Source organism: Aythya fuligula, chromosome 20, assembly GCF_009819795.1.
Source record: "Aythya fuligula isolate bAytFul2 chromosome 20, bAytFul2.pri, whole genome shotgun sequence".
Classification (NCBI taxonomy): domain Eukaryota; kingdom Metazoa; phylum Chordata; class Aves; order Anseriformes; family Anatidae; genus Aythya; species Aythya fuligula.
Genome location: NC_045578.1, coordinates 4897385 through 4920040, shown reverse-complemented (window position 1 = coordinate 4920040; position 22656 = coordinate 4897385). Strand labels below are relative to the sequence as shown.

Genomic DNA, 22656 nt, shown 5'->3' with positions numbered 1-22656 from the left:
GCTTCTCCATGTCTTTAACAAGTCCCCTTGTGTCTTTTTTCTTTTTTTTTTTAAATAAAATTAATTTATTCTACAGAACAGTAAACTCTTCCAGACTCTTCCCTATTTACAAATTAACATTTTTGCTTGCAGATCATCGCTCCCTCCCCACCCCGTTCCTATCCCGTGACACAGAAGATGAAAAATCAGCCAAGGTGTGAAGGGCTCTAAGGCAGTGCTCCCATCCGCAGCCACCTGGGACCTCGGGGAAGAATGAGAGCGACGATGTCTGCGCTGCAGCCGGAGGTTCCCCCTTGTTCACCGTGAAAGAAGCAGGTCCACGTTAAACCCCAGAGCATCTGGCCTCTCCCTGCACGGGCTGGGTTGAGCTGTGCTGAGGAAGGAGCAATGCCCCGGCACAGCAAACGGCTCCGAAGCTGCTGGAGGTGGCTGCTGGTGTGGCAGGGCTGACGGGCCATGAGGTTGGGGAGAAGGGGGAGCTGGCTGCAGGAAGATCTCTCGGCCCTCAGCCCGTGCACCTATCGGGCAGAAAGGCAGCTCCTGCACGGCTGGGGGAGGCGAGGAGCCTCGGAGACACCTCCCCCTGCCCTGGTGAAGGGGGAGAAAGTGACTCTGGAGCTGGGGACATGCTTTGCTAGCTCAGGAAAGAAGGCACCTTTAAAAAAAAAAAAGAAAAAGAAAAAAAAAAAAAAGAAAAGAAACAGAAACACAAACAAACCACAAAACTGACCCAAACCAAAACCAGATGCCAAAGCAACTCTCCAGGCAAATTCAATGGTTTCTGAACTAGGTTGTGGCTTGGCTCCTACCCTACGCAAAGCACACACTCCTCCAAGCAGCCTGGCCCCGCTGGTTTTCTGCTCTGCGCTCTCTCCCAGGTCTCGGCGGTGCAGGAGGGAGCTCCTGTTCCTGCTGGAGACACATATCCTGCGCTGGGGGCTGCTCAAAAGCCACAGTGCTGCTAACGGGCAGAGGCAGTCACGCTGCTGCGCACAGGGGCAGGGGCAGGGTGGCATTTCAGCCAGCAGCAAGGGCAATGCTGGCTGCCCGTGCTGTCAGCATAACCTGGCCCCTCCGAGTCACTTGTCTCACCCCCCCTGGCAGCAGCCCCGCTCCTTTCATCCTTTCCGGGCATTTCAATTTCTATAAGAAAAATAAAAATAAAAGTCTTCAATAGCATCTATTGAAGGTCTGTAGTGTTTTCTCTCCCGGGGAGCCCAGGTGAGCACTCGGGGATGCGAAACTGCCTCCACCTCTGCACACAAGCCCCTGGCCCCTGTCTGAACCCCCCGAGACATCCCCATGGACTAACAGCAAGGGGGATGTTGTGTTTTTCAAGGTTTGCCTTGAGCACTGGAAACGACTGCCTAGCTGCAGTAGCAAGGAGGCAGCAGGCTGAGCCGATGCCCTTGCAGGCAGCCAAGGTTTCAAAAGCCAAGGAAGAGAGGGAGGAAGAAAGGGGTTATTCAGGGAGTCTCCAGCTACAAGGAGAGAAAGGACAAAGGAACAGAAGTGGCAGGACAGCAGGAAAAACCTTCCTCCAGTGAGATGTTCAGCTTTGAAAAATGCCTTTTCCTGGCAGAGTGAACGAAAGGCATGCCCCTGGGATGCGCACGGATGGGCACGTGGGAGAGCAGCCCCTGGGGGGCACCTGCCGTCCCCAAAATCATCCCAAAACGCCCGAGCCCCATGCTGACTCGGTCCCGGGAGAGCTCTTGGTCCGGAGGGACAGGGAAAACGCTGCAAGCTCCGAAATGGCACTGATGCTTTCAGCCTCCCAAACCCCCCAGCGCCACCCCAACCTCGGGGCTGGGACTGGCCGGGACGTGGCCGGCTGCTCACAGGGCTCCGGGAAGGTCCCGGCCACACTGCTGCTGGTGGTGGCAGGAGGCGGCGGTGGTGGCAGCGAGGCTGGTGTGGTGGCGAGGCGTGGGTGAGCCGTGCCCCCCTGCCATCCTGCCCCCGGGGGGCTCAGTAGAAGGAATATTGGTTCTCCACCGCCCGCGTCCGGCTGCGGGCACCGTCGGCATCGTGGTAGTCCTCGGCGCCGGTGGCTGGGGGCTCCGGCCGGCGCTCGGCGCTGTCGCTGCGGCTCCGGGGGCCCAGGGCGCCCTCCAGGCGGTGGTAGGGTGCGGGGACGGGGCCGGCGGGGGCCACGGCCGCCCCCTCGACGGGTGGTGGGGCCGGCGGGGCGGCGGGCGCTGTGCTGCAGAAGTAGTGCGGGGGCGGCAGGTCGGCTCGGCAGCCCGGCGGCTGCGGCACGAGGGGTGGTGGGGGGCCGGCATCTGCAAGGGAAACAGGAGCTTGACTCCTCGGAGGCTTCCTATGCCCACTTTATCAATCCATGGGAGCTGCCTGGAGGCTGGCTGCTTCCTGTGCCCATCCTATCCTTCGCCCTGTGCCCACCGACCCTCCTCGCCCACTTTCTGCGTGCCCCAATGAGCCACGCAGCATCTGATCCTCTCATTCTCCACGCCAAGGGACACAGAGGCCACCCCAACACGGCTTGCTGTGGTTCTCCCCCCACCCAAAACGGGATAACGTCCACCCTGGTGCATCTCCAGAGCCACTCACACCCTTCCTCAAAGACCAGCACGGGACCACCCCTCCAACACTGGCACACCATTAAGTCGTCAGTGGGGAAATCCCAGCGACCCGTCCCCTTTCGTGCTGGTGCAAGGTCCCAGCCCAAATCCACCCCAGCAGCCCTCCTGGCACGGCCCCGGGACCTACCGGGCAGCGGGCTCTGGGCCACCACGTAGCTGCGGAGCGTGATGTCGGCCGCGCCGCCCGACTCGAGCGGGATGGGGTGCGTGTGGAAGTGGCGCAGCATGTCGAAGATGGTCTGGAACCAGAGGTGCTGCACGTGGCACTGCCCGCTCTCGTTCAGCGACAGGCGGAGATGCTGCGAGGGCAGGGGTAAGGGGTGAGCCGGGAGGCAGCCGGGCAGCCCCAGCCTCCGAGGAGCCCCCCTCCAGCAGCCGAGGTTTGCTCGCGGAGCGGGCGGCACCCACCTTCGCTTTCCCCTGGAAGTTGAAGGTCAGGACGTACTCCCCGGGCCGCGTCTCGCTCTGCCGGATGACGAACAAGCCGTGGCTCCTGGCGCCGCCGAGCAGCACCAGCTGGGCAGCCTTGATCCGCGAGAGAGTCCCGTGGAACCAGGGGAAGTCGGAGAGGTTGACCTCCGCCTCCGCCTCGCTGTCCTCCCCTGGCCGCAAGCACCGCCGCATTTTAGGGAGCGCCCAAACATTTGCCCTCTCCCAACCCCGTGCACCCCAAGGGCGAGGCGAGGGGGCTGCATCCTGCACCCCTGTCCTGCCCCCCTACCTGTGCCGGCGGTGGGGGAGGATTCCAGCGTCTGCAGGAAGCTCTCCAGCGGGACGTGGGCCAACAGCTCCCCCAGGGAGTCCCTGCCCCGGCCGTGGGGCGCGGACACGGTGGTGGCAGCAGCGTTGTGAGCACCGGGCAGGGCACATCTGTCTGGTGGCCTGTGCACATCTGGAAGGCAACGTCGGTGTCTTCAACAAGGGTGGGCATCTCCCCGCAGCGGGGGCAAGCACGAGGACCTGAGCGCTCGCTTCAGGCTCCCTGCCTTTATCCCCAGCAGGATCTGGGCCCCCAAAAGCAGAGCTGGCACCAGGAGACCCCCCTCCCGCCCTTCCCAGTGGGATTTCTCACCGTCAGCCAGAAACTCGCAGCTGCAGGAGGACGCCCTGCCCGGCAGGCAGGCTCCCTGCGCGCAGGAGGCCAGCTCGATGTCGTCCCCGCTGTCCCTGGGGGGTGAGCACAGAGCAGGTGACCACAGGCAGACACAGACAGCATCACCCCTCGCAGGCAGCAGGGGCCTCATTATCCAACCACCACCACCTGGTGATATCTCAGCTCTGGCCCGAGCCCGCAGAGAACATCCTGATGCTCACCCCTTCCTCCCGGAGCACCGAGGCAGCACCCAGAGGCCGAGCAGCCGGCAGAGCCGTGGCGTGCCGGGAGCAGGCGCGGTGAGCAGCTGGCACACCGGGGGCTGCTTCAAACATCGCCATCAAAACAAGGTGGCTTTTTGGGGTGAGAAACTAGCGTGCGGGTATGAACCCTTGGAAAGCCCTCGCTGCCTGGGTCGTGCTGGTTGGGACCAGCTGCAGAGCTGTGCTGCAATCCCCTCGGCTCGGACACGTCTCTTGCTGTGCCTTCCAGAGCTTTTGCTCTCATGCTTTGCACGCAAGACACACGCACGCTCCCATCACCAACTTCCACCCAGAGACAGTTTTGCTTTCACCTCCACCCAGAAAAAGCTGCTCGAACCCACCCCCAGGAGCTGCGTCCCCAAAAACCAGGAGGTCCTGCAGACCAGAGGGGCATCCACCACGCTGCAGCCCCTGCATCTCACATCCCCAGCTGCCCCCCTGCCTGTGCACTTCAGCATCCTTCTTGCACAAGCTCCCTGCTTGCTCACGGCCTATTTTTATCCAGTGAGAGCCCGGAGCTGCTCGTGGCACTCGGGTGCTCTTGCTTAACAGCGGCCACGTGCGTGCAGACAGCCAGGAAGCGGCTGCGTTAGCGGTAACGGCTCACGAGGGAGCTGCTGAATTATTTAGTGGCCAGTAAGTGAATCAGCCACTGGGAGTCATTCAACTGCAGCCACTTAAAAAAAAAATAGAAAGGAAAAAAAAAATAAAAGAAGGGGGGAAGGAAACCAAAACCAACAGAGCTCTGCAGAAAACGCGTCGCCAGGGCGCTTACGCAGAGGTTTCAGCGCGGATCCTTGGCAGGAGGACCGAGCACCGCGTGCAGGAGCTGAATGAAAATTCATTCTTGGCACAGAGCACGCGTGTCAGTGTATTAAGCAGCTCATTATTATTTGCTGTAGAGTTCATTATTATTTGCTCTACGGTCGTGTCCGGAGGCCAGCACGGGGCTGTGCTGGGTGCTAGGCAAACACCACACGCCACGAGGCCGCTGGAGGCAGAGTGTGGGGCTGGAGAACCGGCACCAAAACACCCATTTTGAGAAAAAACAGCCCTCCCTTAACTGCCAGGCCACGCTTCCCTGCCTCACCTCCCTCCTCACCTCCCTCAGCAGCCCAGCCTCAGTGTTGCTTCGTCAATTATGTATTAAAAAAAGCAGCAGAAGGAGCGCATGGTGCGTCCTCACAGCCTCACCCCAGGGGAAGGTGGCACAGGGAGCAGCAGGGAGCCTCCAAGAGCCCCTGTCCCAGTTTTGCTCGAGGCTTTCACCCCTGCGAGCTTGGGCATCCCCTCCTTTGCTGAAATCATGCCAAGAAATGTAGCAGTGGGGTGTGCCCAGGGACCGTGGGAGAGCGTGCCAGCAGAACACTGAATATAGAGAGGATGCTGGGCTGGATAAAAAGCCTGGGAAATAGCTCTGAGGTGATATGGAGGCTTTGGAGAGTTGGTGTTAGGAGCATCCCCGGGTCACCTGCCTCGGCTAGTCGAGGCCATGCGGAGCAGGAAAGGGTTAGCAAGTGGCCGGCACGCTGCAAGGCTGCACCTCTGACACACAGCGGCTGCTAACTTTGCCTCCAGATTTCTGCCAAAACGAGTCAGACTTTCTGTAATACGCTGAGCAGCGAAAATTGCATCAGCTGGGGTCTCTTCCCTCCTAGTGGTCTGCGAGGGCTGACCACCAGTCCCAAAGGCATGCCCTCTGCCCTCTCCGGGGTGCTCAGAGGAGCTTTTCACTTGCTGGAAGAAGACGACATTCCTTTAAACAAGCACATTATAGCAGAGACCTCCTGGATGCACTGGGACCCCTGGACCTGATGGACACAGCTGTGAAGGGCGGCAGTGCAGGAGCCTTGCCCAGGTCATGCCCTGATCGACTGGAGAGGATGGAGGCTGTGGTTTGGAGGGGAAACCCGACCATGCCCCATGAGCCTTACCCGGGGTCGATGCAGTCCTGGATATCTGCCACCCAGGAGTGCTTCTGCAGGGAGTCGATGGTCTCCAGGATGTACTCGGCACCGTTCTCCACCTGGAGGCGAGACAGGACAGCGTCAGGCCACGGCCAGGGTCCTGCCACCCGTCTGCTGCCCCCCACCAGGCAAAGCAAAACCCCGAACCTGGCAGGGCTCTGGCTGGACCCGCGTTCACTTGCCACTGTTACACTATGCCCTAGCTGAAGGATAGCTGCATGTTCCCATCCCAGCACAGGGGTGTTGAGAGGTGACCCCAGGGATGCTTTGATGTGCCCGGGGGTGATCCCTGGCCAAAGCTGAGGAGCTCAGAGGAGAAAAAATAAAAGTAATAATAAAAAAAAAAAAAACACCTGTTTTTCAGCAAATGCATCACAAGGTTTTTACAGCCTGTGTGGCCACACCTGCACCAGCACAACCAAGGGCAGACACCATTCCCTCGACTACAGCATCCCCCAAAAACTAGCTCTGCACAGGTGGCATGTCAGAGACCGTGCTGCCCTCTCTCGTTGCCCTGAAATCCAACCAGACCCCTAAAACCCGGAGTTTAAACTTCTCATTTTCTACACCTGCTGGTCCACGAGGCTTCCAATTTCTCGGTGCATCAGAGAGAGAGAAAAAGACCCCCCACAGTCCTCTAACAGGAAGAAAAAAAAAAAAAAAAAAAAAAAAAAAACCAGGATGCAAAACCTGCAAGCCCAAAGGAGCTGGGCTGCTCTGGGGCCAAGGAGGACGGAGCACTTGGAGCACCCGGCAAGGTGCTGCCTGCCTCCGGCCGTTTCCCCACGCCATCCCTCCCAGACCCCTTCTACAGCATGTTCCCGAAGCAGCCCTGACTCCGGGAGGGTATCGCGTTGCCAGCCGAGACAGCCTTTGAGCAAATTAAATTAATTGCATACAACTGAATCGCTGTCCTGAAAATAAACAGGGCGCGCAGGAGCCGTGCCCGGTGCCGTGGCGAGCAGCAATCGGCCCTCCTGCCACGCAGTGGGTACAGGGGAGCAGCAGAGCCCCCCCGTTTTATTTAACCAGGTTTTCGGAGAGGAAGGCACGGAGCTGGCTTGGGAGACCTCGGTGCTCCTTCAGGCAGAACAAAGCGCGTGCAGGGCTCGGGTATTTTGCAAGCGCCCGCTTGTGCAATGGAAAAAACGCGTGTGCCGGGTGTCTGACGCGTGGCGAGGACACGCCGACTGTCAGTTTTTAGGTGATTTGGCAGAACTGATTCCAGCGTGTGAAAAGCAGGGGCTTTTTTTTCCCAGCACGTTGCCTGGGAAGGTGGAGATGTGGCTCCACACCAGCCCCATAGGCAGAAGGATCCCGTCTCACCCTCCTAATCCGTACCCTGGCATCGAGGGGTGCTCTACCCCTCCGGGAATCCAGCCTGCGAGGGAGGAACACAAAAGAGCAGCAGGAACACGGCCCCCCGAGAAGGGCCAGGGCAGAAAGTGAGCCACGAAGAACAGAGGATGTCAGGAGGAACAGAGGATGTCAGGAATAGGGGAAAAGCTCCCCATGTCCACAGCCGTGAGAGGGAGGGCGGCAGCAGATGATGCTGAGCGAGCCCCCGGGGGTAATGCGGTGCCTGGTGCCATGCCTCATTAAAGGGATCGATTGCAATCAATTAACCCCACGGCAGGGTAAGTGCTCAGGCCAGAATGGGGCAGGAGCAGGTTAGAGGGTACCTGGTAAATGCGGTGCTTTCAGGCTCTGGGTAACCACAGAAAAGGCTGAAGCAGGGGCAGAGCCGTGGTGGTGGGGTGGAAGGGCAGCACGCCCAGCCCCAAAGCCCTCATTGAGGCACCTAGAGCACCCCATAGCCAAAACCCTACCAGTGGGGACCTGCAGAGCCCCAGTGGGGCCATGGTGATCTGGTTGTGCTCTGCCACAGCCCCAGAGCGAGGGATGGGAGCAGTGATCAGTGCCACGTCCTCTGCTACAGCAGCACACCTGGTGACACTGTATGCAATGCTGCAGCACTCAGGGCAGGAGAATGGGGTTGAGATGAGACTTGTAAAGGGACCTGGAAACCAGCTGCTGCTGGTTAATGGTCCACGTGGAGGAGATGCTGGGCTCCTTTGTGTCAGGGATGCTGTCCCACACGTGCTGCCATTCAGCAATATGAGGACAAAAGCAAGGAGAGGATGCCCGATCCATTCATGGCTGACACCATGTTGCAAGCGTTTTGGAGGATGAGGCAAGAATTCAAATGAACTTCTTGATGCTGAGAATTAGGCTTTGAAAGAAAATGCCCTGGCCAGGCTCCACCACAACGTCACGGCGAGCTCCAGGCCCGTGCCGACACCACGGGCACCTAGCCTGAGGAACCACAACTCTGGAGAGGTTCTGCAAAAAGCACAGCAGGGTTACGGCAGCTCACAAGCTGCCTGTGAGTCAGCATCATCGTTAGGGTATGAAGACAGCGACTGGATGCGCTTGGGCTGGATAAAGAGGAAGAAGAAAGGAGAAGCAAGCCTTCCCACACCCCCCTGGCCACGGCACTGCCTTCACTTTGGGACATGCTCGCCCCGGAGCCCAAAAGGAACGTGGGGAGGAGCACGGCCTGCTCAGTCCAGACAGGAGAAGACGTGTGAGCTTGGTTTTCAAGCACAGAAGACACCAGCCAAGATAGCCTCCATGTCCACAGCGGACACAGACCGCAGCCAAGGTTGAGGTTAACAGCAAGAAGCACCGGGGCGAGGTGGGCTGCGAGGTGCAGGGGCTCTCACAGCGCTGGGCTGAAGACAAAGAGCAGCTGCAATCAGGGCAGTTTCCCCTCTCTGCACTCACAGATCTCTCAGCTCGTGAGCAGGTCACCCAGCCGTGAAGCCTGGCCTCCCCGCTCTGCCTTTGCCACCTTGGGGAGAAGCACCGTGGAGAGAGGTGGATTTTAGCAGGGGTGGGACACGGAGCCCCTCCAAAGGTCGCTGTTACACATCACCCCCCAGCAGCTCTGATGGGGAACGTGAGCCCCTTGATGTGAGCAGGGAGGCACAGCCTCATCAGACAGAGAGAAACGTCACTGCCAACACCACTGTCAGGGCATCAGCACAGCGTGCCCCAAACCAGAGCCTGTGACACTCAGCGAGAAGGTCCCTGCTGCCATCCAGCCCCAGAGGAACTTCCCAGCGCTCCTGCTCGAGGCTGGGATTTGCCACAAAAAGCTGCTGGGATCATGACCTTAATTAATCCGATTGTATGGAAAACACTTCTCTGAGGTCTCTAGGTGGAGATAGACTTTGCCTCTCTGCTTGCAACCCTTGCAAATTGTCTCCAGACGCTAATTAAACCTTGTCCTGGTGACAAGGAGATGCAAAACCCCATGGAGAAAGCCAGGCAACCAGCCTGATCCCCAAATACCTGGGCGTCAGGTGGACGTTGCATCATTTTGGGAGCCCCAAAAGGAAGACAAAGGGAGGCAGGGACCCCGTGGGGAGCACCAGCACTGTTGGTGCTTCAGCTCCAAATCCAAGGCAACATCCCCGGGGTTAGAGCATCCCTGCAGCAAGGCTTGATCACACTGTTACCTCCCTGCCCTCACCTTCAGGACGAAGGTGTTGTCCTTGTCGGGCATCTCCAGGGGCATGGTGGTCCGCACCTCGATGATGGCTGAGAGCGGGATGCTCACCTTGGGCTTGGAAGCCTAGGAAAAGAGAAAATTAAGAGAAATCAATAAATAAATTAAAAAAAAAAAAAAGAAATCGCTTGATCTAATCAAACTGTCCTGGGGGACAGCGCGGCGTGATCGCAAGGCGAGATCGTGGCTCAGCCGCACGGTGATTACGGGGGGTGGAAAAAAAAAAAAAAAGCAAAAAAAAAAAAAGCATTGATTTCCCTCATGTGCCTGCTAACTCAAAGCTCTTTTAATTAAACCAAGAGAAGGCCCGGTGGAAGATGGGGAGGTTAGTGCATTTATCTGCCAAACCTGCCTTGTTCCAGCTCTGCCAAGCCCACTTGTTCCTCTCCTTTGACACCTTTCCCTTCCTGAGAGCTGCTCAGCAGCGTGGATGGGCGCCCCATTTACCCAGCCCAGGAGTTAAAGTGCAGCAGCCGGAGCTGTGCGGGGAATTTTAATTTCATTTAAAAAAAGGAAAAAAAAAAAAAAAAAAAAAAAAAAAAAAAAAAAAAAAGAATTTCCCCCGGCACCCGCCGGAACCTCTATGTGGGGGCAGGACCCGCTGCCTCCCACTCAAAGTCTCTGCTGAGCACCAAATTCCCCAGATATTTGCTTAAATTACAGCAAATCAGCCCAAGGGAGGACACGGAGATGCTCCCAGGGCTGGTCCCCTCTGGGATGCTTGGCATCGTGGCTCCAGGGGTGGGAGCACGCAGACGAGGCTGGTGATGTGCACCAGGCTGCAGGTTACCAATGATGGGTTCAGGGGCCATTTTTTTTTAGTTAGGGGAAAAAATCAAAAGATAATAATTCAGGCATGAGAACAGAAACTGTCCTTTCCCTTCTGGGACGTTTCATTTCCACCAGCCCAACCCCCTGCGCTGCCTCTGCACACATCCCGGGCTGCACCGGGCTCAGCCCTGCTGAAGTTTTCCATTTTTTTTTCTGCTGGAGAAGGTGAGAAAAGGGGATGGAGCTGCTGAAGAAAAGCAAAAAACCCACAGTGTTAATTCAGCAGTGAACCAGAGGAGGGTCTGCTCCAGGAGGGTCTTCCTGCAGCAGCCCGGGGTGCCCACGGGGAGCGTTATTAATGGCCGTGGGGATGCTCTGGGGACATCTCCCTACATCTATTTTCCCCTCAAAACCCCAGGATGCTTAAAACAACTGCTGCGTGCCGGCACAAACATCTAGCACGGCTTATCGCTTCCTGTCGAAGCGGCAGTTAAGAAAGGGCTCGCTAAGGAGATCTGAAAACATGACCATAGTTTCTGTAGGGCCTACACAAAACCGAAGCTGGGGGATCCCAAAGCAAAAAGCAGTTTTCTTCCAGCTGTGCCAGCTCGATGCCACATTTGCAGCTGGAGCACGCCAGATGGAATACAAGATGGGATGAGGGGAGATGAAACGCAAACTGAAGACAGAGGGGTGTAATTACAACAGCAGAGCAGACTATTTCCATAAAAGTTGTCACAAAATCATTTGGAAATTGACTTTTTTAGAGCCAAATGAAGATACACTAAAAAAAAATCCCTCTATGAGCACTCTCCTAAACGTTTTAACAGCAGCAGTCGTTCTCTTTCAACCTGGGTTTAGTGCCACCTTGGTGCAGTGCTGCAGCCCAAGCTCCCGGGGGCTTCCCAAATTCTGGGAATTCCCTTGGCTGAGGAAGTCCCCAAGCCCAATACCAAGGACATGCACCGTGCACTGCAGCTCAGAGCCTTGCTGTAGGGATATGCTTGAGTTCAAACTCGGATTTTATATTTTAGTAGGAGAGGTGTGAAGCTTAGGAAAGCAGGAAAAAAAAAAAAAAGGAAGGCACAGACCAGCACCAACAGTGCCGTGGTTCATTTTGTCCTCAGAAAAGTAGAAGGTGTTTTTTAGAAATATGAACTCTCCTGCCATCCCTGTGACTCCTGTATGGGTCATACCAGAGCTAACAGGGGGGCAAAGATCAAGATCAGTGGGTTCCCAGCAGCTTCCAGCAGACCTGCAGCACTGTGCAAAGCTTGTGCTGCCCCAGCTTCTCTGCAAAGGACCCAAACACAAGTGGAAAAATCCTGTAAAAAAATCAAGTAAATGAGGTTTTTCTTCCCCAAGCATTTAAATAACCTGAGATTTCTGTCCTAACCCATACAACTAGTAAAACCCCCAGGAATGGCCTATTATTTGCCCTGTGTTTGTCACAGATGAGCACGCACAGCGCAGATGAGGCTCAGTCAGTGCAGGTTGGGCAACACAACGCACCTTCTGCTCCTCCCAGGAGGAACAGGGGTCCTGCAGCGAGGACGGACTGAAGGTGGACCCCAAACATGCCCTCTGCATTTCCTGAGAGAACTGCTCCCCTCTCTGCCCCAGGAAAAGAGGGGCAATATTCCCCTGCAACACTTGTAAAGGGGATATTGCAAGGAGGGGCGTGCCACAAGCAGCTCCCCTTTCTGCAGCTTTACAGCTTTTCTGCGTTACAAATGCAGAAAAGACACAGGCAAGGAGAAGTGATAGCGTGGGGACTGGTACTGATAACAAGCAGCGTTCCCCTGCACAGCAGGGTGAGTAGCTGGGGCTGTCGGTGAGGAGTGCTGCAAAACCCAAGGGCAGCAGTGGTGCTCCAGCCCCAGGGCTTCTGCCCCCCCACCAGAAAGCTGTGCTGGGAGCCACATTATTCCACGTGAATTATTAATTTGGAAATAACGAGTGCTGCAACTAAGCATGGGGTTGCTTGGTGACACATGGAGCACTCTGCGATGTGCTCGGAAGAGAAAAATCTCCTGGTGTCCTGGACATACTTCATCTGAGTGTGGCAACGAGCTTCTGCACCATAATCACCGATATTTGGGGCTGAGGGACAGACAGGGCCTTCAGCATCTCCCCCGCAGGCTGTGGGATGAGCACTGGCGAGCTGTTTGTGGATGGGACTCGACCGCCTTGCCCCACACAGCCACATCTCAGCCTCCCGGCACCAAACCTCCCGCCGGAGCAGGGCTGGATTTCATCCCAGCTCCGCAGTGGAAATGAAAAGTAACAACACAAAGCTCAGCTGCTCGAATTTCACCCCGACGCTCACCAAGACGGCAGCGGAGGCGAGCCGGGACTTACCTTGGGAGGGACGTAGAACTCCAGCAGGAACCTCTCCCCCTCCACCTTCACCGCCTTGCGGAGCAGGAGGCGGCACTTCTGCCACTGCGAGCTCCCCACACAGTTCGTGTCGTCGGCGACCATGTAGCGCAGCGTCCCCTCCCGCTGGATGTCCACCAGCTCCACCTTGGAGGACTGAGCCTTGGAGAGCCGCAGTTTGTGGGTCCACTTCTCCCGCGGGTCGCCGGGCTCCTTGCCCCCGGCCGCCCACAGCTCCCTCTCGGCCCTCCTGCCGCCTGGCATGGCCTCGGCGCCCGGCTCCGGAGAAGACCTGCGGTGCCACATCTCCTTCATGCCGTCCACCACGCACAAGCTCATGTTCCTCAGGGAGAAGCCCTTCTTGAACTTGGGCTTGGTGGCGGCGTGGACGGAGACGTCCTCCGAGCTGCGGGACTGGCCGTAGGAGGACACTTTGCGTGCCTGGACCTGCTGTGCCGGGCTGAGGTAGCGGCCGGCGCCCAGCGGAGCCTCCATGCTGTCCAGGGACTCGGTGGAGGTCTCCTCCTTCCGCTGGGCCACCTCGCGCCCGTAGGGCACGTGGCAGTTCTGCAGCCCCACGAAGGGCACGATGTTGTACTTGGTGGGCGAGTCGGAGACGAAGACCCGGCTGACCTCCAGGCTGAAGATGTCCAAGAAGTTGGCGGCAAAGTGGTGGGAGAAGGAGGCCTCGGCGCCGGGGGTGTCGTAGTGGGGGTTCTCCCTCAGGAACTGGCAGAACTTCTGGGCGAAGTCGACGGCGGCCGCCTGGGCGTGCAGCTCGCAGAACTCACGCCAGTCGGGGAGCGGGGAGGAGGGCTCCTGGCACAGGGCATCGCCGTTCATGGCTGCCCCATTCCACCTGCCGGCGGGCTGCGGGGCAAGGGGACAGACAGGGTGAGCTCGGTGGTCAGCGATCCCAGCCATCAACACTTCCACAGCGGGTCCCCAGCCCTGGCACCAAGTGGGACGCGAAGGGAAACACAGTGGGAAAGCATTTTTATGCTGCAGCCCCTCCCTCTGCCACACTGGAAAAAAAAACTTGGCCCTGGCTGCAGCCATAAATCGTACTTATTTTACGATTATGACCGTGCAAAAGTGTTATCGATTTCTCATAAAACCACTAAGGAGTCCCCGACCGGAGCAGCCCGGGGGGATTCGCCTCCAGAACTGACGCTGCCACATGCATGGCCTGGGCACTGCAGGCCCATAGTGGCGCATCCTCTGCCACCATCCCCTGCAGCTGCTCTGGCTCCGCCTGCATTTCTGCCCACAGAAGAAATTTGGCACATCAGTTTGGCTGAGCATCTCAGGCTGGTCACATCCTTGTCAGACGCAGGCGAGCAGAAACCCTGTGCCCTCCCCACTGCCTGTCAGACCCCAGGGCTTTAAGGGATAACCCCAGAGACCAGGGAGTCGGTAGGATAAAGGGGAAAAAAGCCAAGGTGGCAGACCCAGGAGCCACCAGGAGCTGCAGGGAGGTGAAGACCAGACCTCACACCCACAGAAGAGGTTCCCAACCTCACCCAGCCTCTGCAGGACTCACACGTCTCTTGTCTTTTTGCCTACGCTGCATTTCCCAAACCTCTTCCTAATTTTTTGAGGCTTGCACCTCACAGGGGAGATTCCTGCAGTGCTTGCATCTAAATTGCGATTTTCCAGCACCGAGACTGCTTGTGCCTGTCGGTGACAGTGAGCCTTGCCCCATGAGTTACTCAAGCACCGCTCAGCCACATGCCACCTGTGTGTCCAGAGAAGCATCCTGTTCCCCTCGAGGGCAGTTTCACCTCAACACCACGAAGGGAACGCTCTGCTCTGGACCCCTGTCCATAGCAGCCCCTCATGTCTGGCCTGGGGACATGCCAGGGCTTCTGGAAAAATGGGACAGCCCCTCTCATTTGGCCGCTCTCCGCTCACAAAATCTTTCTGGTGAGTGATTGCTGCTGCTAATAAATCAAGCACAGTAACTAACCATCAGCTTACATGGCCAATACTTCATTACCGGTCAGGTAAAGTGTCCCAGAAGAGAGAAACTTAAAAATATGTGTGTGTGTGTGCATATATATATCTATTTAATCCCTCTTTGGTTCACCAGCCCTGAAGCAGGGGATCCCAGCGCTTGGCTGGACCTGGAGCTCCCCAAAGATCTTCCGCAGGAAACCACCAGAGCCAAGGGAGGCCCAGGCAGCGGAGCAACCAGAACGACACAACCAGACAGGCCCAATTCCCTCGTTAAACACGGGCAATAAAAGCCCTCAGTGAGAAGGGAAACCCCAAACTGCTGGCAAGAGCCAGATCCAGGGGAGTTTGGCTTCCCAGCCGTCTCATCAGGGCCTCACAGCTTTCTCTGGGTGCTTTTTTACCCCGCGCTGAGCCGGCCCCGCTCGCCGCAACCCAGCCCGGAGCAGGGAAAGCCCCGTCCCCGCAGTTTACAACGAGGCTGAATTTCCCCAAGAGACAGCGGGAAAGCAGCAGAAAATGTAAAGCTGTTTGTTACCAGGCCAGCAAATGCAATTCTCACGTACCCATCCATCACCCGGCAGAGAATTTAAAGGCTCGGCTCCCGGCGGCAGCTACTGCCCTTCAGCTTTACCATCCACAGCCGCAGCTCCCCGAGCACAAAGCAAGGGAGGGGAAATATTTGGGCTCGGGGAGGTGGAAGGGAGTCTTCCTGCTGCTGACCCAAGCGGGAATAGCTGGCACCACGAAGAGCAATGGACTGGAAAGAAGGTGCAAAGGGCAGCAAGAGGCTCAAGAGGGAAGAGAAAGCCTCATGCCGAGGGGTGACGGCCCTGATTTTGTCACACCTGCAGAAGGGAGCAGTTAGTTTTACCCCATGGGCCAAACCCCAGGGCTTTGCTGGTGTTCTCCCACCATGCACAGGAGGGAAAATGCTTCCCCCCATTGCCCCCTCCAGGAAGGATGGGGCAGGAGGGCCAGGCAGGACAGAGCAGGACCAGCCTGCCCACAGACGAGTGATGGGAAGCCAAGATGCAACAGAGAGATTAAAGGGGGAGGGGGGGGGGGGGTTGGAAAGAAAAAGACACTTCAACAAAGATAAACCCCAAACAAAAAGCCCGGCCACCCAGCCGCTGCAGCAAGCCTCAAGCTGGGAGACACGCACACAGAGGCATCACAGCGTCTTCCTTTCATCTGCACGGGGATGACAGACTCTAAAAGGCCAATTTATAAAAATGAAGCCTAGAGGAGAGATGTCTGGCAGGTCTGAAGGAGGAGGGGGGGAAGGTTGGGGGCCCTGTGTGGCATCTCCATCGCCCCCCACCTGCAGTGGGTCTCTGAGCCCCCCGTGGGGACCATACTGGGGAGACTGGGAGCAGTGGGGGGCTCGGGGAGGCCCCCTGGGACCACAGCAACATCCCCCCCCCTCCCCAGCACGTACGCCTGCACCTGATTCCTGCGGGAAGCAGGCTCCCAATTATCTCTGCAGCTTTACCTTTAATCTCGGTGCCTCCGCTCCCCTCTATGCCAACAGCACTGCCCCACTTCTCGAAATAACTCCTCGTGCCACAGACAGCATCCCCGGGCAGGGCGGTGGAAGTCGAGATGAAAATAAGATCAAGATGAAAATAAGCAGCAAGCCCACGACTGTTTTTTGGCCAGGAGGGGCAATTCGCTCCCAGCCCGGCTCACCAAGGGTTGCAGCGTGCGGCCGGGCACCTCGGAAGGAGGCAGAGCCCCTTTGTGGGGGATTTCTGCCTGCTCAGGGGTCACAGCCTCGCTTCCCTGGCCTGGGTTACACAGCAGGACAGGCACAGAAACATGGAAATGAAGAGGTTTGTCCCCAAAGAGAAGCTGCGCGGCCACAGAGAGGCAGCCAAGACACCAGCACCCTCGGGCTCCTCCTAACACCTAACACTGGCTGGTCCCCAAACGCCTCCCCGGGCAGAACCGTGCCCTGCTGCGGCTGCCGCCACTTGGGAAAACAATTCAAGGTTTTAGAAGGAGGGGAAATAAATAAATAAATGCGGATTTCTGGGGCCTGGCCAAGTGGAAGCCCAGGTTGCAGTCGCGAGCCAGCTGCTGGCAGCGATGCTGTGCCAATCCCTCCGATAAACTGCGCCGACGGCTCCTGCGCGGCGGGGATGTGTCGGCACACACAAGCCCAAAGACCTGAAGGTCGAAGTGAGCTCCTGACCCCAAGAAGGAACGAAATTTCAGCCGTCAGCAGAAGTGCAAGAGACCATGGAAAAAAAAAAAAAAAAAGTCTCCGGTGCAGTGGGAGTCAGGGAGTGACAACAAAGCCACCAGGATTTGCTGAACCAGAGGAGCGGGGAGGAACTAACATCTAATGAGGTGTTAATAACCCGAACGCACAACACTGGTCATGGGATAGCCAGAGCAGCCAGCCCAGCACTTGCTCCAAGGGCTTTATTTAAGGAAACAGCCCTAATAAAGAGATGTTTCCCTTCCGCCCCGCGGAGCGCAGCCAGGCTGGGGCCACGGGAGGAAAACCTGCGTCCAGCTGAGCTTGCAGGAGGCAGATTTGTACCCCCCGCTCCTTTTTTTTTTTTTTTTTTTTTAAAAGGCTAAACACCCTTCAGTATGAAGGGGACGACCAGCAGTCCTCCACTTCCCTGGGGGTTTCCAGCATGGAAATAAAAAATAAAAATAGTAATAACGAAAGCTCGCATGCCTGCATCTCCGCCTGCACAGGAGCGCTCCCAGGGGCACAGGCACGCAGATCTGGGCTGATGGAAGCACGGGGAGGATGGAGCATCCTGCAGGGACTGGTGTGCATGTGCTGGTGGTCCTGGGTCCACGCTTGTGGGGAAGGATGGGGCCGGCAGGGTCCCGCTGCTCGGCTTCCAGCGAGATCGATGCCAATCAGACCCCAGGACGCGAGGAAACCCGGGCACCTGCTCGCCCCAGAAGAGAGGCTGACCTCAGCCGTCCCCATGTGTTCGGGCAGGGGAGATCCCCGGGTCACGAGCGGGTGCTGGAGCAACGTGACACCCCGCAGGGCCCCCCCGGAGAAGGTGACGCTCCTGGCACGGCGGGCAGGACATGCCTGGCAGCCCGCAGGGAGCCTGGCGCCTGCCTGCATGGCCCTGGGGTGCTGCAGAAAGTGGCTAAAAACCAATTAAACAACAAAAAAAAAACCACGATGGGCTGCTCTGGGGGTTGGCAGGGTGCTTCGAGCACATTTAGGACGTGGATCGGAGGAAAAACAAATGCAGCACCTTTGCATTTACCTTTCAAGCCCAGCGGAACAGGGGATGCAGCAGGCACAGAGATGGGGACCCACACCTGCAGCTGGCACCTGAAGGCTGGGGAGACCAAGCCACGTCCTCCTGGTGGCTTCCTCTGCCACCACGAGGGTCCCAGCCCTCAAGGCTGAGACTTCAGTGCCCTAACTATGTGCAGAGGCTGATCTGAGGGACAGAAAGCCATAGGAAAATAAATAGATGCATAAAATAACAGCGGGATGGGAGCTGGTCATCTCTCCGTGCTCTTTATGTCTCCGTGTACTATTTGTACTCCACAGCCCCTTAATCAGACTGGCTGTTGGAATTGGAGAGAAATGGAAACAATCTTTGTTCCTCTCATTTACTGTCCATCCCACTGAAATATTAATTGAGCAGCGTTCTGGCCTCAAGTCTAATGGTCAAGCCACCCTCCTCGATTCACTCCCCCATTAAATGCACGCTTTGACTCGCTGCCCAGACGCACCGGAGGGCCCTCCTGCCAGCCGGAGACGCTCGTCCAGTGTGCAGAGCCTTCTGCTGCACCAAGCAGGGGCTGCTCCAGCTGAGCCAGCAGCACGGGAAGCAGTTGTGCATCCCCTAACGAAGCTTTCCTCTGCAAACGAAGCACCGCACCTTGCGGGACCTGGGGCTTTACGGGGCTGCCAAACTCGTGGCTCACCCTAGGCAGCCTCATGGGCCTGTCCCCAAAAGGAATGGGCACGTTGTCCCCTTCCCGTGCACACACCAGATGTTGATGACCATTTCTCAGGGCAGAAAGGAAGGCTTCTCATCTCAGTGTCTGGAAGCACAAAATCCCGATGGATCACGGGAATGTGCTCCACTGCTGTGCGGGATGGGAGCCACCACAGCCCCGAGGGAGGGCTTCTTCAGAAAGAGACATCTTTGGAAGAGAAAGCAAACTTTGGGTCAGAAATGACCCCTTCTTCCCTCAAAACTCCCCAGCACGCGTTGAGGAGGATGTGACACTGACACCCTGCGTACAGCCCATAGGTCACAGCCATCCCCAAACCCGCAGCATTCTCCACTTCCCACTACTCTGACCAACTTCGCTTTGCAGGGTCGTTTCTCTGCTTCCTAAACCCTGCCCCGCCGTGCACTGCAACCCCCGTGCTGACAGCTGCTGGAAAATAAAATGAGTTAATAGACAAGACCCAGCGGATCTCAGCTGATCTCCTCCTCCCTGTGCTTCCAGGCAGGTCCCTGGGGCGTGGGGCCACAGCATCGCCCTTAGTGCACTGTGGTGGGGGACCTGGGGGTCCCCAGGGCACAGTGATGGGATGCTCTGCCCTGCCAGAGGCTTGGAAAGGCAGCAACACACCCCTTTGTTTCCCCAAACTGAGGGTGGGCTATTTCTTGTGAAAATAATAGAGCTTTTGGTAAGGAAGGTAAGGAATCGCCGTCCTTTCCCTCTCGATGGGAGCCACCTCACCTGGCCAGGGCTCTGACCTGGGAGCTTTCTGCAGAAAATTAACAAGTCCAAAGTCTATTTTCAGCCCCCACAATAGCAGAGCCTCCCTCCAGGAGCGTCAGAAGCCCTGTCCCCAAGCAAGCAAGCTCAGATTTCCCTCGCTAAGCCTAGATTTCCTTTCGCCCCTCGGCCCACAACAAAACCTGCCCCTTCTCGCCTTCCCACCCTGGTCAAAGCGAATTTGTGCGGCCACCTCCGGGGCTGGTGCTCGCGGCAGGGTACAACACAGGCGTTACACATTAACCACCACGCCGCTGCTCTCGCAGGGCCTGGGGCACGAAGGGCAGAGCTGTGCTGGACACGTACAAAATGATAGTTGGGTTGGCCACCACGGCTCGCTCAACATCCCCCATGTACCTGAAATAAAAGGGGTCGGAAGGAAAGGCCCTGCTGTACAAAACCAGCTGTAGTTCCCCTAACTAGCGCATGCTGCTTGGAGAAAAAACAACCAAATTAAAAAAAACCCTCTTGCCCTACAGATCACTATGTCATTAAGGGGCTCCTGGGGTGGTTTTGGTGCACAAGCTGCACAGATCCATGGTGCAGAACACTCAGCAAAGCCCTGCTCACATCAGGACCCCCCCCCCCTTCCTTCAGGGACAGGAAGGAAAAACCCCAAGATTGTTTTTCAATTACGGCTCATAACAAACACGGGATAAAGTTACACAGGCCCGTATTAAATTTTCTCATTATCGTTTTTACTTTCGGATATAATTCCCCACACGCATCCCTGGCTCGTACCCGCCCGCCGGCAGTGTTCGACGCTGCCCAGGGGTGCCTGAGCTGGGGAAACTCAGCTCTGCCCTGCTACCGGGGCTGCTGCGCTCACTGCTGAGCTCTTACGGTGTGTGTAGGGCAAAACGCCTCGTGCTAGCTCCAGCAGGCTCCAAATGTCCCTCAACCACATGGTGCCCAGACACCACATTACAACTGGGATCTCTGGGTGGTGTTTCAGCCTCCCAAATCCCTTTTTTTTACCCCTCCAGCTATGCAGGGATGCTCCCCGGCACGCAGCACTCCACACTGGTGGGCACGGGCACACAGGAGGGGTTCCCTCTGCAGAGGGGCCGTTTCCCACCCAGCCTGTGCCTGGTGTTTCTGCCTCCCCTCCTTCTTGGTGCTCCTGGCCCCGTTTGCAGCCCCGCTCCTGCCCCACAGCCTCGTGTGGGGCTCGGTGTGCTTCAGGCTGGAGAAGAGCAGGGAAGGCAACGTTGCCCCGGGGCTCCCCAAAAAGCCTGATTCAGCAGGAGCAGCAGATGTGCAACCATTGTCGGGTTTCTCAGCCTGCCATGGGGAAGAGGAAGAAGAGGAGGAGGAAGGGCTCTAACCAGCAACATCCTCAGGGTGCGCTGACGGCGATTTACCTCGGAAGAGGGACAGCTGAGATAAGAATTGGGCAAGGCCACCCTGCCACGAGAGCGCACAAGACGCGTTCCCACCAGCCCGGGAGAGGAAGGAACAGCCCTGATAGCAAAGACGAGCAGACAGAAGTGGTCACAGTAGGCAAGCAGCCACCCCACACCTATGAAGGATCTCATGCTCGAGGCAGACAGCACCCAAACCCCAAAAGACTAACCTGGAGCAGGGCAGTTTCCATCCTACAGCCCTCAGGACGCATTCACAACGATAGCACAGCTGCCCCACGCTCGGTGAGACACCAGCGACCAAAACCACCCTGATTTCAAACACGCATCAACGGCCTGGAGCACCTCCGTGAGGCTTCTGCAACTTTTTTTTTTTTAGAAATAAGTTCCCCAATGGCCACCCCGGGGTGCAGCGCAGCGTTATGGCACCACTGAGGGATGCAGGGGGGCAGAGCTGGGAGCGCTCCCGGTCCCCCCCGAGCACATCTCCCAGCCACGCAGCCACCCACCTGTGCCAACACAATGGCCGAGGGCTCTGACCCTTTGGGGCAGCCCGGGTGATTTAGGAGCACGGCCCCAAAACACCCGGCACTGCAGCGACGCCGCTCCTCCGCCCCCCTCCCAACAGGGCGAAGCAAATAATCATCCCAATAATAACAACAACCGCCACGGCGGGGAGGTCTGAGCAATCCGCTCGGTGTGGGCAGCAGGCAGCTGCTGGCTTGCCGGGGATTTAGGGCAGGATTTGGGGGAAGCCGAGCCATTTCTACCTCCTCTCCCGGTGCGGTTCAGGGGGTCCCCGAGGTGCCAGCAGCGGGGCTCTCCGCGTGCAGGCTCATCTCTCACAGCACCCAGCTCCCACGGCGCAGCCAGGGACCGGAGCAGCCCGGAGGGACCTGGAAGGCAAAGTTTGAAGAAGTCAAGTCCCAAAAAGGGTGCTCGGCACCTCCCCGGGGGTCACCCCAAAACCCCGGGGCTGCCGCACATGAGCCCGAGCGGTGGCTTTGCTGGGAGCAGGGGGGGCTGCAGGGGAAGCCCCTCGCCACGCCGAGGCCTCAGCACGGTGCCGAGCGGCTCCTGGGGGGCTGTAGGATGGGGGGGGGGCAGCTCGGTGGGGCCGTGCCCTTGGGTAGGGGCTGCCCCGGGGGGGGGGGGCCGCAGGTGCCCGCAGAGCATCCATGCAGGCAGCACGCACAGCTCGGGCGGAATAATAACCACTAAAATAATGCTAATAACAACAAAAAAACCGTCCTTAGGGGGTCGTGCGCCTGGGGTCGTGCCCAGGACCCTGCGCCCCCCCCTCCCCGCAGCCCCCCCAGCCCGCAACTTTCGCCTTCCCGGGGTGCCCCCAGCCCGGCTCCCCCCTCCCCTCCCCTTCCCTCCAGCACCCCGCACCCCAAAAAGGACCCGGGGAAAAAGGGGAATATGGGGAGGAGGGGAGGGGTGCGGGTCCCTCCGGGGGAGGGGGGGTGCGCCCCGAAACGGTGATGGAGAAGGGAGGGGGGGGACCAGGAAAGCGGCGCCGCCCCCACGCAGCCGCGGATCCGGTACCGGAGGGATGCGCTCACCCGGCCCGGCTCGGCTCGGCTCGGCCCGAGCCCGGTGCAGCCCCGGTGCAGCCCCGGCTCCCGGCTCGGCTCCGGCGGGGCCAGCGCTGCCCGGCCCCCCCCGGCCCCCCCCCCGCCCCGCCCGGCCCCGCCGCCCCCCCCCCCCCCGCTCCTCCCACCGCTTTAAAGGGCCCCGCCCGGCCCCGCTCCGCACGGGGAACCCCCCCCAAAACAGCGGGGATCTGCTGGAAGGGGGTGGTCCTGGGGTCTGGGGGGGGCACCCGGTGTCCCCACACATCCCAGAGGATGTCTCGTGTCAGGCAGGGCACCCCACATCACACAGGGCACCCCACGTTGCACAGGGCACCCTATATCCCACAGGGCACCCCACGTCCCACA

The 22656-nt window shown here is 58.2% G+C and overlaps 1 protein-coding gene across 1 annotated transcript; it reads right to left on the bottom strand.

Annotated features, from left to right (window-relative positions):
* Positions 1-724: 724 nt before the first annotated feature.
* On the bottom strand, positions 725-21532 carry SH2B2 (SH2B adaptor protein 2). The gene is made up of 9 exons (XM_032201219.1): positions 21481-21532; positions 12636-13523; positions 9468-9569; positions 5897-5988; positions 3679-3773; positions 3328-3498; positions 3015-3208; positions 2734-2905; positions 725-2285 (listed from the first exon to the last, which is right to left on the bottom strand). Exons 2-9 carry the CDS (start codon positions 13494-13496, stop codon positions 1972-1974), a joined length of 2001 nt encoding a protein of 666 aa, XP_032057110.1. The 5' UTR covers positions 13497-13523; positions 21481-21532; the 3' UTR covers positions 725-1971.
* Positions 21533-22656: the final 1124 nt, after the last annotated feature.